General features: G+C 36.8%; 1 protein-coding gene and 1 long non-coding RNA gene across 5 annotated transcripts in view; one reads left to right on the top strand and one right to left on the bottom strand.

Annotated features, from left to right (window-relative positions):
* The window catches only part of WBP4 (WW domain binding protein 4), a 76,999-nt gene that overhangs the window by 61,885 nt on the left and 1,593 nt on the right, over nt 1-13,521 (top strand). For 3 of the 4 annotated variants that reach the window (XM_045053691.1, XM_011289664.3, XM_045053696.1), the window contains one exon: nt 4,267-4,629. The exons of the other annotated variant lie outside the window; for it this stretch is intronic. In XM_045053691.1, coding sequence (XP_044909626.1) covers nt 4,267-4,477 — 211 coding nt within the window. In that variant the 3' untranslated portion in view covers nt 4,478-4,629. Of the gene's footprint in view, nt 1-4,266; nt 4,630-13,521 lie in introns of those variants that run through there. 4 annotated transcript variants of the gene reach the window in all.
* LOC123384317 overlaps nt 475-13,521 on the bottom strand; it is a 37,894-nt gene continuing 24,847 nt past the window's right edge. Inside the window, exons 2-3 of the long non-coding RNA XR_006595208.1 lie at nt 1,938-1,964; nt 475-1,764 (exon numbers count right to left, since the gene is read on the bottom strand). This is a non-coding gene — a long non-coding RNA (uncharacterized LOC123384317). The remainder of the gene's footprint in view (nt 1,765-1,937; nt 1,965-13,521) is intronic.

Below are 13,521 nucleotides of genomic sequence, written 5' to 3'. Positions count from 1 at the left end.
CAAGCCAGAGACCAGCATGGTTTCATCATGAAGAGTCTCGTGTCCTAAAAGGAGTCAGACCGAAGGCCACACAAGTACTCTCAAAGATTGAAAAAACAAAAACACAAGGCCTGAAAACAGATTGCAAATGAAGCCTGGAGGCTTAAACACAAAACAGGGCACTCAAAATCCAGGAGAAAACTTACCTTCAAACTCTGTAGGTGGTGAGAAGACAGCGTACCCAGTTGGCTCTGTAGATACCGTCATCTCTTCGCTCACCAGCCTTAGAGTTGTTGAAGGTCTTCACTAGATCTCATTTTTGATCATCAAGTAATGCTGACTTTAAAAATAAAACTGCCAGGGGCACCTGGGTGGCTCAGTTGGTTAAGCCTCTGTCTCTTGATTTTGGCTCAGATCATGATCTCATGGTTCATTAGTCTGAGCCCCATGTGAGGCTTCATGCTGATGACACAGAGCCTGATTGGGATTCTCTCTTTCCTGTTCTCTCTACCCCTCCCCCATACTCACTCTCTCAAAATAAACTTTTAAAAATAAATAAGATTGCCAGTTATTTTACCAGCAAAAAAAAAAAAAAAAAAAAGGTTTATTCAGTAATACTAGAGAATTGCAGTCCAGGACAAACAAGATAGGGCAAAACCATAGGCAAGAATTCAGAAGGAAGGAGAGGAATGCCCTTTAATAAAGAGGAAAACAGGATGTTGAGAAAGCTGTTATAAACAAAAAAGTCCATTAGAGTAAATTGGGAACTGGAAGTATAGTGGGTTTTCACTGGCTGAGGTGTCAGTGTCTCATTGGCTGGATTGTTGCTTGGGGGAGGAGGAAAGCCTTTCTTCCTCCTGTTGGGATAGCAAAATAGTATCCTTGTGCAAAGTCCCTCTCTTCCCCTTAGGTCTGGAATTGAGAAGTGAGAAGTTGTGAGAGCTTGCCCTGCTGGCCTGACTCCATTCTAAATGAGATTTCCTTTAAAAAAAAAAAAAAAAAGTTTCCTTTAATTAATTTTCACATTTTAAAATATGCATGTGGCAGGGGTGTTTATTTTTTCACCTTTATTATGTTGTGTTCAAATACTATGACCTTTACAGTTCTTGCATTTTGAATTTGGAAATTAGTATGGTTTTGTGGAAGTGCTTGTATAATTATTTTTTGTAACTGTTCCAAAGTTATTTGAATAGACATTTCTCTGTAATAGATTTACTTGCAGTCTCTTACCTTTTCTTTCAAATACAAACTTCTTTTAAATCTGTCATAAGGATATATATCCTACTTTACTGCCACTTCTGTTAACCTCCACTTAGGAACTTCGTAGAACCATCATTTCAAAGATGGAACCCTTCTCTATTTTATCTTTCCCATAATTCCCCTTAAGAAATGCTAGGGGCGCCTGGGTGGTTCAGTAGGTTAAGTGCCCAACTTGATTTCAGCTCAGGTCATGATATACAGTTCGTGGATTCAAGCCCCGCATCAAGCTCGGCACTGGCAGTGCAGAGCCTGCTTGAGATTCTCTCTCTCTCCCCCCTTCTCTGCCTCTACCCAGCTCTCTTTCTCAAAATAAATAAACTTAAAAAGAAGACTGTTACAGCTTGATCACTCTAACAAAATATAATATGAAGCACCAAGATTCAAATGAAATAAATGAATCTCACATCAAATTTTTTTGGATACAGATTCATTTTTCCAGTGACCAAACCCTGCTACACTTCATTCCTCAAATGTTTCTCTCCTTGGCTAATAGAATTTCTTAGTTTCATCTGGAAGCAGAGTGGTCTAGGGGAAAAAAAGACAGATTTTAGGTCAGAAAGGCCTGGGTTTTAATCCAAGCTCTACATACATAACAGTTTGATCAAGTTATTTAACCTCTTTAAACCTTAGTTTCCTCTCCTGTAATAAAAGAATAAAAGCCAAGAATTAATACTGTATCAACTGCAGGGGCTACTAACCTTAGAAAAAGCACCATCATTGGCAGTCTAAGAGAAAATAGAGAAGTAGTAAAAATAAATAAAAATGGCATTTATTATATATGTATATAATAATTCTGTATGTATATAATCAATTATATATAATTATATTCATATAGCATATTAATATATAATAAAACATTTTATATAATATATACATTATGTGTATATATATATATATATATATTTTTTTTTTTTAAGTATTTGTTCTTTTGAGAGAGAGAGGCAGAGAGAGAATTCCAGGCAAGCTGTATACTGTCAGTACAAAGCCCAATGCAGGGCTCAAACTCATGAACCATGAGATCATGACCTGAGCTTAAACCGAGAGCCAGCCACTTAACCAACTGAGGCACCCAGGAGCCCCTAACATATATTTTTAATACAGTAAAGAAAAGTTTTGGAAGGCATGTTTTCAAAACAAATCAGATATAAGACCAGTTCCAGTGAGAATCCCTATTTGCTGCATCCCCTCATCAGATTTTGAGGAAATGTTTATCACATTATGATCTAAGATAGATTCTTTCTCAAGTGTTTGTTATGTGGAAAAGTTTTGTTTTAGTTTTGAACTAGCCATTACTAGCCTGAAATTTTATTTTTATACTTATATTCTCTGTTTTTGTTTTATTGTAAGACTAACAAATTTCCAAACTGTTTTTACATTTTAAAAAAATTAGTGGTGCCTGGCTGGCTCATTTGGTAGAGCATGTGACTTGATATCAGGGTTGTGAGTTTGAGCTCCACAGTAGATGTAGAGATTACTTAAAATCTTAAAAAATATTTATTACAATGCCTAGACACCTATTTTTTTAAACCTGTTTTTATTCATGTGTGTATAGGATGGGACATGAAAAGATTTTGTAAAACTATTTTTACAGGCCTTTCTACAGAGTCTTTCTGAGAGGGAAGCAAATTTGTTTTCATGTACTTTTAAGATAATTGACCTGATAGCATATATTAAGTTATAGCCAACACAAACAAATGGAAAGATATTCCATGCTCATGGGTTAAGGAGAATTGATATTGTTAAAATGTCCATACTATTAAAGCAATATACAGATACAATATAATCCCTATCAAAATACCAACAGCATTTTACACAGAACTAGAACAAATAATAAAATTTGTATGGAACCCTAAAAGACCCCAAATAGCCAAAGCAGTCTTAAAAAAGAATATAGCCAGAGATATCACAACCCCAAATTTCGAGATATACTACAAAGCTGTAGTAATCAAAACAATATGGTATTGGCACAAAAATAGACACACAGATCACTGGAACAAAATAGAGAACTCAGACATAAACCTGTGTTTATATGGTCAATTAATCTATAACAAATATTAACCAGTTAATCTTTTGGTTTCAAGTGATAGAAACTCAAGTTACCTTAAATAAAAAATAGGTTGTTAGTTCAAAGATTCCCAGGAAGGTTCTGCCTACCAGGCTGTGAGAAGGGCAGGAATTGGACTCAGTCTGAGGGGTTACTAGAGCAAGTCTTGAAACATTGGCAGGATTCTCTTTCCCCCTGCTGCTCATTGCTCCTTTTCCCTATAAGCCACCTTTATTCTCAACCATTGCAGGATTCCTTTAAATAGGAAGATAAATAGTTCCCCACAAGTTTTACACTCTCAGCCACTAAACAGTTAGTTAAACATAATGGTCTTTCTGGGCCATGTTCAAAAAGCTCACGGGTGGGACTGATGAGTGTGGCATGACTTAGTTGCTCCTTCAGGGACCAGTTGACTGTGTGGAGGGTGGAATACTGTGATAGGTTCATGTCAATCAGGTACCAATCTCTAGACTAGTCAACCGATTACTTTCACTAATCATGTGGGTGGCTAGATCTTAGATAGAAAAGGAGTGCTAGGCAAACAGCCATGTAGAGTCTCCTACCCTAGGACAGTGGGATTCCATGGTTTTCATCATGTTCTCTGTAAGCCCCCAGAGCCCTTGTCAGTTCATGGCAAAACCAGTTTTCCATAAATAACTGTCACATATCCACCTTTGCAACTTGTACTGCTAGTTCTGTATAAGCACAGATGATGATACATGCTTTGTGCAGAAGGAATAAAAGAACAGAATTTAAAAGAATAGAATAAAAAGAATTTTCCAGACACGTATCCTCCTAAATAGGTACTCTGTATTTTAAATAATATTTTTCAAGTATTCAAATAGTATTTTTCAAGTTTCCTACTTTGAAATGACTTTTAACTTCTATCATTAGAAAGATGATCCTAGGCTTTTGGTGGACTCAGAGGTTAGGTAAAGGTTTGTCTTAGTCTAGTAAATAATGGTTTATTCTTTCTGTTTCAGTGAGGAGGTAGATTTTGAACTTCCATGCACTGAAAATGAGTGTGTATCAACTTCAGAACCTGATATTGGTGGACAATCTAAAATGGTATTTAAAGAAAAAACAGTCACTTCTCTTGGAATCGTGGCAGATGGAGTGGCCCCAGTCTTTAAAAAGAGAAGAATTGAAAATGGAAAATCTAGAAATTTAAGGCAACGAGGTGATGATCAGTAATTGCAAAAGAGCTTTTTGTACCTGCTTTTCAGACCGCATGGAGACTATACATCTTGAAGCTCCTCTGTGTTTGTTTAAATGCTAAAAATTTAGATTTATTCTAAATGTATTTTCTGTGAATCTAAAATAAATCTTTTTTCATGTGAAACTTATTTTTGCTCCTAAAATGGAAGCCTACCACCACATTTCATTGTAATACAGTGTATTATATTGAGTGTCTAAAAATGCTAATTATGTCGTAATATAAGATGCTATGTATCTGTTACTTAAAACATGGAAAAACAAGGCCTTTATTCCATTCTTACTCATAAGCACATTCTTATCCTGCACCGAAAATGCATTACTTTTGCACACTGATACTAACTTATCCAAGAAATAAGAATCAGACCACATAAGAGAAGATTCACAGGCCCGTGATGGTTCAGTTCTAAGGATTCTGTCAAAAGGCTGATACAGAATGTTTATGTGTGTTGGCCTACCATACCCAGTTTAAGGCTAAGGGCCAAGAACCAGGACTGCAACTCAGGAACTTTAAATGTAGTGCTTAATATGGAATGAAATTAGGACCAAAGGTAGAAATGTGTATTTCCCCAGTTTGGTTCAAAGCAGCAAGCCTTGAGCTAGGCATTATGCTAGGAGCTGAGGATATAAAGATGAATAAGATATATCCCTGTTCTTCATGATTTCACATGCTAGCATAGTCCTTCTCTCAGTCATGCACTCTGTTTCAAACAGCCTTATATATACTAGAAAGTAATTTTTCAGGCTTATTTAAAGCTATGTAGATAAAGGCTTGAACAAAAATACTATGATCTCTGACTTCAGTAAAGTTTTAGTATTCCCTTAGACAAATTGGAAATATCTTTTCTGGTTACATTTCTTAACAACTAGGATTTTCTTATTTTATCCATTTGAAGATGGTTTCTTCCCTTTATTACTCCAAATTCTTAAAATTATATTTTTTATAAATTGTACAGTATTTAACGTTTGGTAGTAAATATTTGTCTTTTTAAGTTTACTAGTGTACATGTAAGAAAATGATAGCTTATTAAAAACTTTATGAATGAGTTAATTAATATTGGATTGGATTTTTTTTTCTAATACTGATCAGAGTTAACAGCATTGGTGAAACAGTATTTGGAGATTTGACTATATTTGATCAGTCTACTTATTTAGGTATTTCATGAATACATAGCGTATGAAGAAATATTTTAGGTTCTCAATAGTGCATTTGTCATCTACCTAAGCAGTACATTTTGGTGCTCGACTGCCCTTAATTGGAGAAAGTAATAAGACCATAAATGGAATGCTACTTTATTTTACCCCCACGTAGCTCATACAAAATATGCAAAAAACATACCTTATCATCAGGAGCTTGGGAAGATGGTGGATTAAGAGGACCCCAAGCTCACCCTGTCCCACATTTACAACTAGATACCATCCATATCCAGGTCAATAAACCAGAGAATGATCTGAAGACTGGCAGAACAAACCACAGCTAATTATAGACGTGGAGCTGCCTCTCAAAGGTCAGGACGGTCAGCTAGGCAGAGGGAGGCTGCCAGCAGGAGAGAGGGAGCTCTCCTGTATGGAGAGAGCAGAGATACAGGCCATCGCACGCAAGGGAAGCTAATCCCCATAAGGTTGGCTTTAAAAACCAACCTGTGTTTGTAAAACCAGTGGGACTTGGATCCTGGAGTCAGCCAACTCTGCACTGGGCAAGCGATAGCTGTGTCTCCGCTCTTACAGAGCAGCTGGCTTGGAGAGGCAACATAAAAATGGCAGCTTACACAACGCCAGGGACAAATAGGAGAGCTGTTCCTACCGAGTATGGAGCATGTTAAGGGATTTGGAAAATGAGGGAGCTGGCAGGTACTGTTTTCCTCCCTCACCCACGAGCATAAACAGAGCCACCTGCAGGAGGTGGTACTGCACAGACACTTGCTACCGAATGTACTACCAATATACCATCCCCACAAGTTCTCCAGAGCACTTTCCCCCTCCAAGCCTGGAGGCCTCGTCCCTGGGCTCAGTGCAAATTTTGCTAAAGCTATGCTTACACCCTGCCTAGCCACCAGGTATTGCCTGCCACTGTGCAAATCACCCAGCGCTGCCCCATGCCCAACCTTGAACACCCACCACTTGGCCCCAGTGCACAAGTTCCCAGCTGCCACAATATTTTGCGAAATCTAGCATAGGACTAGGGTCCCAACACAAATTTTGCTAACACTGCTTCCCACTCCCAAGTTCCCCTGTGGGCACAGGCCATCAGAGCTGGCCTGCCAGAGTCCCACTAACACCACAGAGAACAATCACAGCCCACAACATGCAGAGAGTCAGTGCAGACAACTGCACTGAAAGGAAAAGTGACACAACAGCAGGGTGTCAACACACATAAGTACTCTCCTGCAGTGCCAGGTTCTGATGAACAGGGGATACTGCACTGCAGGGCACTCCAGGACCTCCTGTTTATAATCACTACTTTTAAGAACAGAATACCTAGTTGACAACACATAGAAACACACAGAGAAGCAGACAAAATGAGAGAAAATTTTCCCAGCTCAAAGAACAAGTCCATGGCTAGAGATCTAAGCAAAACAGATACATCTAACACACCAGTTTAAAGCAATGACCACAATATACTCACTGGACTTGAGAAAACTGACATGAGACACTTAACTCAGAGATACGAATAACATAGCAGAGATAAAGAGCTCAATAAATGAAATAAGAAACACGCATGACAGAATGAATAGTGGGATGGAAGAAGCAGAGGAACAAATTAGTGACCTAGAAGACGGAGTAATGGAACATAATCAAGTTGAACAAAAGAGAGTAAAAACAATTACATGAAACAAGAACAGACAGGAAATTTAGCAACTCCATCAAATGTAATAATTTCATATTATGGGACACCCAGAAGAAGAGAGAGAAAAAAGGGGGTAGAAAATCTGAAGAAATAGCTGAAAGGTTCCCTAATCTTGGAAGGAAACACATCCAGGTACAGGAGGCACAGAGATTTCCCATCAAAATCTACAAAAGCAGACCCACACCAAGATACATTGTAACTAAATTGAAAAAAAGTGGTGATAAATCTTAAAACCAAGACAGGGGCGCCTGGGTGGCTCCGTTAGTAGAGCACACAACTCGGTTTTGGCTCAGGTCACGAGCTCATGGTTTCTGAGTTCAAGCCCTGTGTCAGCCTCTACGTGCTGAAAGCTTGGGATTCTCTCTTTCTCTCAATAAGTAAATTAAATAAATAAATAAGAAAGCAAAACAAAAGAAGTATCTTACAAGGGAAACCCCATAAGTGGCATGACATATTCAAAGTGCTGAATAGGAAAAATCTGCAGGCAAGGATACTTTATTCAGCAAGGTTATCATTCAGAATAGAAGGAGAGATTAAGAGTTTCCCAGACAAAAACTAAAGTTCATGACCACTAATCAACCCTGTAAGAAATATTAAATGGGACTCTTTGAGTAGAAAGGGGGGCCTGGCTAGCTCAATCAGTAGAGCATGTGATTTTGAGCCCCACAGTGGGTGCAGAGATTATATAAATAAATAACTTTTAAAAAATTTAAAAAAAAATTGGTGTGTGTGTGTGTGTGTGTGTGTGTGTGTGTATATATATATATATATATATATATATATATATATATATATAGGAGAGACCAAAACTGACAGTAAAAAGGTAGGAAATACAAAATCAGTATAAATGAATATTTCTCTATAAAATCAGTCAAGGAACTACCCCCAAAAAGGATATAATAATATATACCTAAAACATGCAGAGGAAAGAAGAATGAGTTCAAACTTAAATGATCATCAACTTAATAGAGACTGCTAATGCAGAAGAATTTATATACAAACCTAATAGTAACCATATATCAAAAACTACTAATAAACGTGAAGAATAAAGAGAAAGAAATCCAAATAAATTTCTAAAGAAAATCAGCAAAACTTGAAAGAGAGAATGACAAGAAAGAGTCAGAGAAAATCTTCAGAAACAACCACAAAACAAGTAACAAAATGGCAATAAATAATATCTGTCAATGATTACTTTTTAAAAATCTGTTCTTTGAAAGGGAGAGGGACAGAGAAAGAAAGAATCCCAAGCAGGCTCCACACCCAGCACGGAGCCCAAAGCAGGGCTCGATCTCACAACCATGAGATCATGACCTGAGTGGAGCCACCCAGGTATCGCAATAATTACTTTGAATGTAAATAGACTAAATGGTCCAATCAACAGACATAAGGTGACAGAATGGAAAAGAAAAGTAAGACCCGTCTATATGCTGCCCACAAGAGACTTATTTGAGATATAAAGGCACCTAAAGATTGAAAGTGAGGGATGGAAAAATATCTATCATGCAAATGGATGTCAAAAAAGCTGGAGTAGCAATACTTCTATTAGACAAAAGAGACTTTAAAACAAAGACTGTAACAAGAGACAAAGAAGGACACTATATAATAATAAAGGGGATGATCCAACAAGAAGATATAACAATTATAAATATTTAGGCAGCCATCATAGGAACACCCCAAAACATAAAATAGTTCATAACAAATATAAAGGAACTAATCGATAGTGGTACAATAATTATAAAGGACATGGAGTGCCTGGGTGGCTTAGTCGGTTGGGTGTCTGACTTCAACTCATGTCATGATCTCATGGTTCGTGTGTGCGAGCCTCACGTTGGGCTCTGTGCTGACAGCTCAGAGGCTGGGGCTGCTTCAGATTCTGTGTCCCTCTCTCTCTGCCCCTCCCCAACTCGCACTCTGTCTCTCTCTCTCTCTCAAAAATAAATAAACATTAATTATAAAGGACGTTAGCTCCCCACTTACATCAATGGAGAGATCATCTAAACAGAAAATCAACAAGAAAACAATACCTTTGAGTGACACACTGGAACAGATGGATTTAACAGATATATTATGAACATTCCATCCTAAAACAGAATACACATTCTTTTCAAGTGCACATAGAACATTCTCCAGAAACAGTAACATTTTAGGCCACAAAACAAGTCTCACAAATTGAAAAAGATTGAAATCATACCATGCATCTTTTCTGAACACAATGCTATGAAACTAAAAATGAACCACAAGAAAAAAACCTGGAAAGAACACAAATACATGGAGTTTAAATAACATGCTGCTAAACAACAAATGGATCAACCAAATAAAAGAAGAAATTAAAAATACATGGAAACATAAAAACGAAAGCACAATGATCCAAAACCTCTGGGATGCAACAAAAGCAGTTCTAAGAGGGAAGTTTATAAAAGCAGTATAGGTCTAACTTAAGTAGTAAGATAAATCTCATATAAACAATCTACCCTTACACCTAAAAGAGCTACAGAAAGAACAATAAAACCTAAAACCAGCAGAAGGAAGGAAATAATAAAGATTAGAGCAGAAACAAATGAATGATATAGAAACTAAAAACAAAAACAAAAACAAACAAACAAACAAAAAACAGAACAGGGACACCTGGGTGGCTCAGTCATTTAAGCACCTCACCTTGGCTCAGGTCATAATCTCACAGTTCATGGGTTCGAGTCCTGAGTCAGGCTCTGTGTGCTGACAGCGCAGAGCCTGGAGCCTGCTTCAGATTCTGTGTTTCCCTCTCTCTTTCTGCTCCTCCCCTGTTTGTGTTCTGTCTCTCTCTCTCTCTCTCTCAAAAATTAAAAAAAAAATGATAACAAAAAAACATTAAAAAAAAAAAACCAATGGAACAGATCAACGAATCCAGGAGTTGGTTATTTGAAAAAAATTAACAAAATTGATAAACCTCTAGCCAGGCTTATCAAGAAAAAAAGAGAAAGGACTCAAATAAAATCACAAATGAGAGAGCAGAAATAACAGCCAACACCAACAGAAATACAAATAATCATAATATTATGAAAAACTATATGCCAACAAACTGGACAACTTAGAAGAAATGAATAAATTTCTAGAAATATATAAACTACCAAAACTGAAAAAGAAAGAAAATATCAACAGAAAGATAAGCAACAAAGGTATTGAATCAGTAATCAAAAAACTCTTAGCAAAAGTCCATGGCTAGATGGCTTCACAGGCAAATTCTATCAAATATTTAAAAAAGAGTTAATACTTATTTTTTTCAAACTATTCCAAAAATTAGAAAAGGAAGGAAAACTTCCAAATTCATTCTATGATGCCATTACCCTGATATCCAAACTGGATAAAGATACCACTAAAAAAGAAAACTACAGGCCAATATCCCTGATGAAAATAGATGCAAAAATTCTCAATAAAATACTACTAAAGTGAATTCAATAATACATTCAAAAACCATCCCACGATCTAGTGGGAATTATTCTGGGGTTCTGAGGGTGGTCCAGTATTCGCAAGCCAATCAACACGATACATCACATCAATAAAAAATAAGGATAAAAACCATATGATCATTTCAATAGGTACAGAAAAAGCATTTGACAAAGTACAACATTCATGATAAAAACCGTCAACAAAGAAGGTTTAGAGGAAACATACTTCAACATAATAAAGGCCACATATTGAAAACCCACAGCAAAATCAAATTCAATGGGGGAAAACCTGAGAGCTTTTCCCCTAAGGTCAGGGACAAAACAAGGATGTCCATTCTCACCACTTTTATTCAACATAGTACTGGAAGTCCTAACCACAGCAATCATAGAAGAAAAAGAAATAAAAGGCATCCACATGGGTAAGGAAGAAGTAAAACTTTTATTATTTACAGATGACATGATACTATATACAGGTAACCCAAAAGACTCCACCAAAAAAATCCTGTAACTGATAAATGAATTCAGTAAAGTCCCTGGATAAAAAAAATCAAGGTACAGAAAGCTGTTGCATTTCTATATACCAATAATGAAGCATCAGAAAATAAAATTAAGAAAACAATCCCATTTACAATTGTACCAAAAATAAGAAACCTAGGAATAAATCTAACCTAACCGAAGAGATGAAGAACCTGTACTCAGAAAACTATAAAACACCGATGAAAGAAATTGAAGAAGACACAAAGAAATGGAAAAATATTCCATGCTCATGGATTAGAGGAATATTATTAAAATGTTTATACTATCCAAAGCAATCTCCACATTTATTGCAATCCTTATCAAAATACCAACAGTACTTCTCACAAAACTAGAACAAACAATCCTAAAATTTGTATGGAACCACAAAAGACCCTGAATAGCCAAAGCAATCTTGAAAAAGAAAAAGAAAAGCAAAACTGGAGGTATCACAATATTGGACTTCAAGTTATACTACAAAGCTGTAGTAATCCAAACATTATGATACTGGCCGAATAGACACACATGTCAATAGAACAGAATAGAAAACCCAAAAATAAACCCACAATTATATGGTCAATCTTCGACAAAGCAGGAAAGAATATACAATGGGAAAAAGACAGTCTCTTCAGCAAACGGAGTTGGGAAAACTGGTCAACTACAGGCAAAAGAAAGAAACTTGGCCACTTTTTTACAAAATAATAAATTCAAATGGATTAAAGACCTAAACGTGAGACCTGAAACCGTAAAAATCCTAGAAGAGAACACAGCCAGTAACTTCTTTGACATGGACCATAGAAACTTCTTTCGAGACATGTCTCCTGAGGCAAAAGAAACAAAAGCAAAAATAAACTATTGGGATTACCTCAAAATAAAAACTTTCTGCACAGCAAAGGAAACAATCAACAAAACTAAAAGGCAGCCTATGGAATGGGAGAAGATATTTGCAAATGACATATCCAATAAAGTCCTAGTATCCAAAATATATAAAGAACTTATAAAACTCAACACTGAAAAAACAACTAATCAATTTAAAATTGGGCAGAAGATATGAACAGACACTTCTCCAGAAGACATACAGATGGCCAACAGACACATGAAAATATGCTCATTATCCCTGATCATCAGGGAAATGCAAATCAAAATGAGAATGAGATATCATCTCTCATGTGTCAGAATGGCTAAAATCAAAAACACAAGAAACAACAGGTGTTGACGAGGTTGTGGAGAAAGGGGAACCCTTGTGTGCTATTGGTGGAAATGCAAACTGGTGCAGCCACTGTGGAAAACAGTATGGAGATTCCTCAAAAAGTTAAAAATAGTGGAGTGCTTGGCTGGTTCAGATAGAGCATGCACCTCTTGATCTCAGGGTCTTGGATTCAAGTGCCACATTGGGCACAGAGCTTACTTTAAAAAAAAAAAAAGTTAAAAATGGAACTATCTTATGATCCAGCAATGGCGCTACTGGGTATTTACCCCCAAAATACAAGAACATTAATTCAAACAGGTACATGCACCCCTATGTTTACTACAGCATTTTTTACAATAGCCAAGTTATGGAGGCAACCCAACTATCCATCAATTGATAAATGGATAAAGAAGATGGATGTGTGTGTGTGTGTGTGTGTGTGTGTGTGTGTGTGTGTGTGTGTATCATTATTATTCAGTCATAATATTATTCAGTTATATTATGGAATTATTATGGAATATTATTCAGTCATAAAAAAAGAATGAAATATTTCCATTTGCAGAGACATGGATGAAGCTAGAGAATATTATGCCAAGTGAAATAAGTCAGAGAAAGACAAATACCGTACGATTTCATTCATATGTAAAATTTAAGAAAAAAAAAACAAGCAAGGGGGAAAAAAAGAGAAACAATAAAGGGACTCTGTTTTTTAATTAAGTTTATTCATTTGTTTTGAGAGAGAGAACACAGGTGGGAGAAGGGCAGAGAGAAAGAGAGAGAGAGAGAGAGAGAGAGAGAGAGAGAGAGAGAGAATCCCAAGCAGGCTCCACGCTGCCAGTGCAGAGCCCGACACAGGACGTGAACCCATGAACTGCAAGATCATGACTTGAGCCCAAATCAAGAGGCAAACATTTAACTGATTGAGCCACCCAGGTGCCCCAAGAAAGGGACTCAATTATAGAGAACAAACTGATGATTACCAGAGGGGAGGGGTGGGAGTCTTTTAAATAAGTAATCAGGATTAAGAAGTGCCCTTGTCCAGATGAGC

This window comes from Felis catus, chromosome A1, assembly GCF_018350175.1.
Source record: "Felis catus isolate Fca126 chromosome A1, F.catus_Fca126_mat1.0, whole genome shotgun sequence".
NCBI classification, from domain to species: Eukaryota; Metazoa; Chordata; class Mammalia; order Carnivora; family Felidae; genus Felis; species Felis catus.
This window is presented reverse-complemented; position numbering and strand designations above follow the sequence as displayed.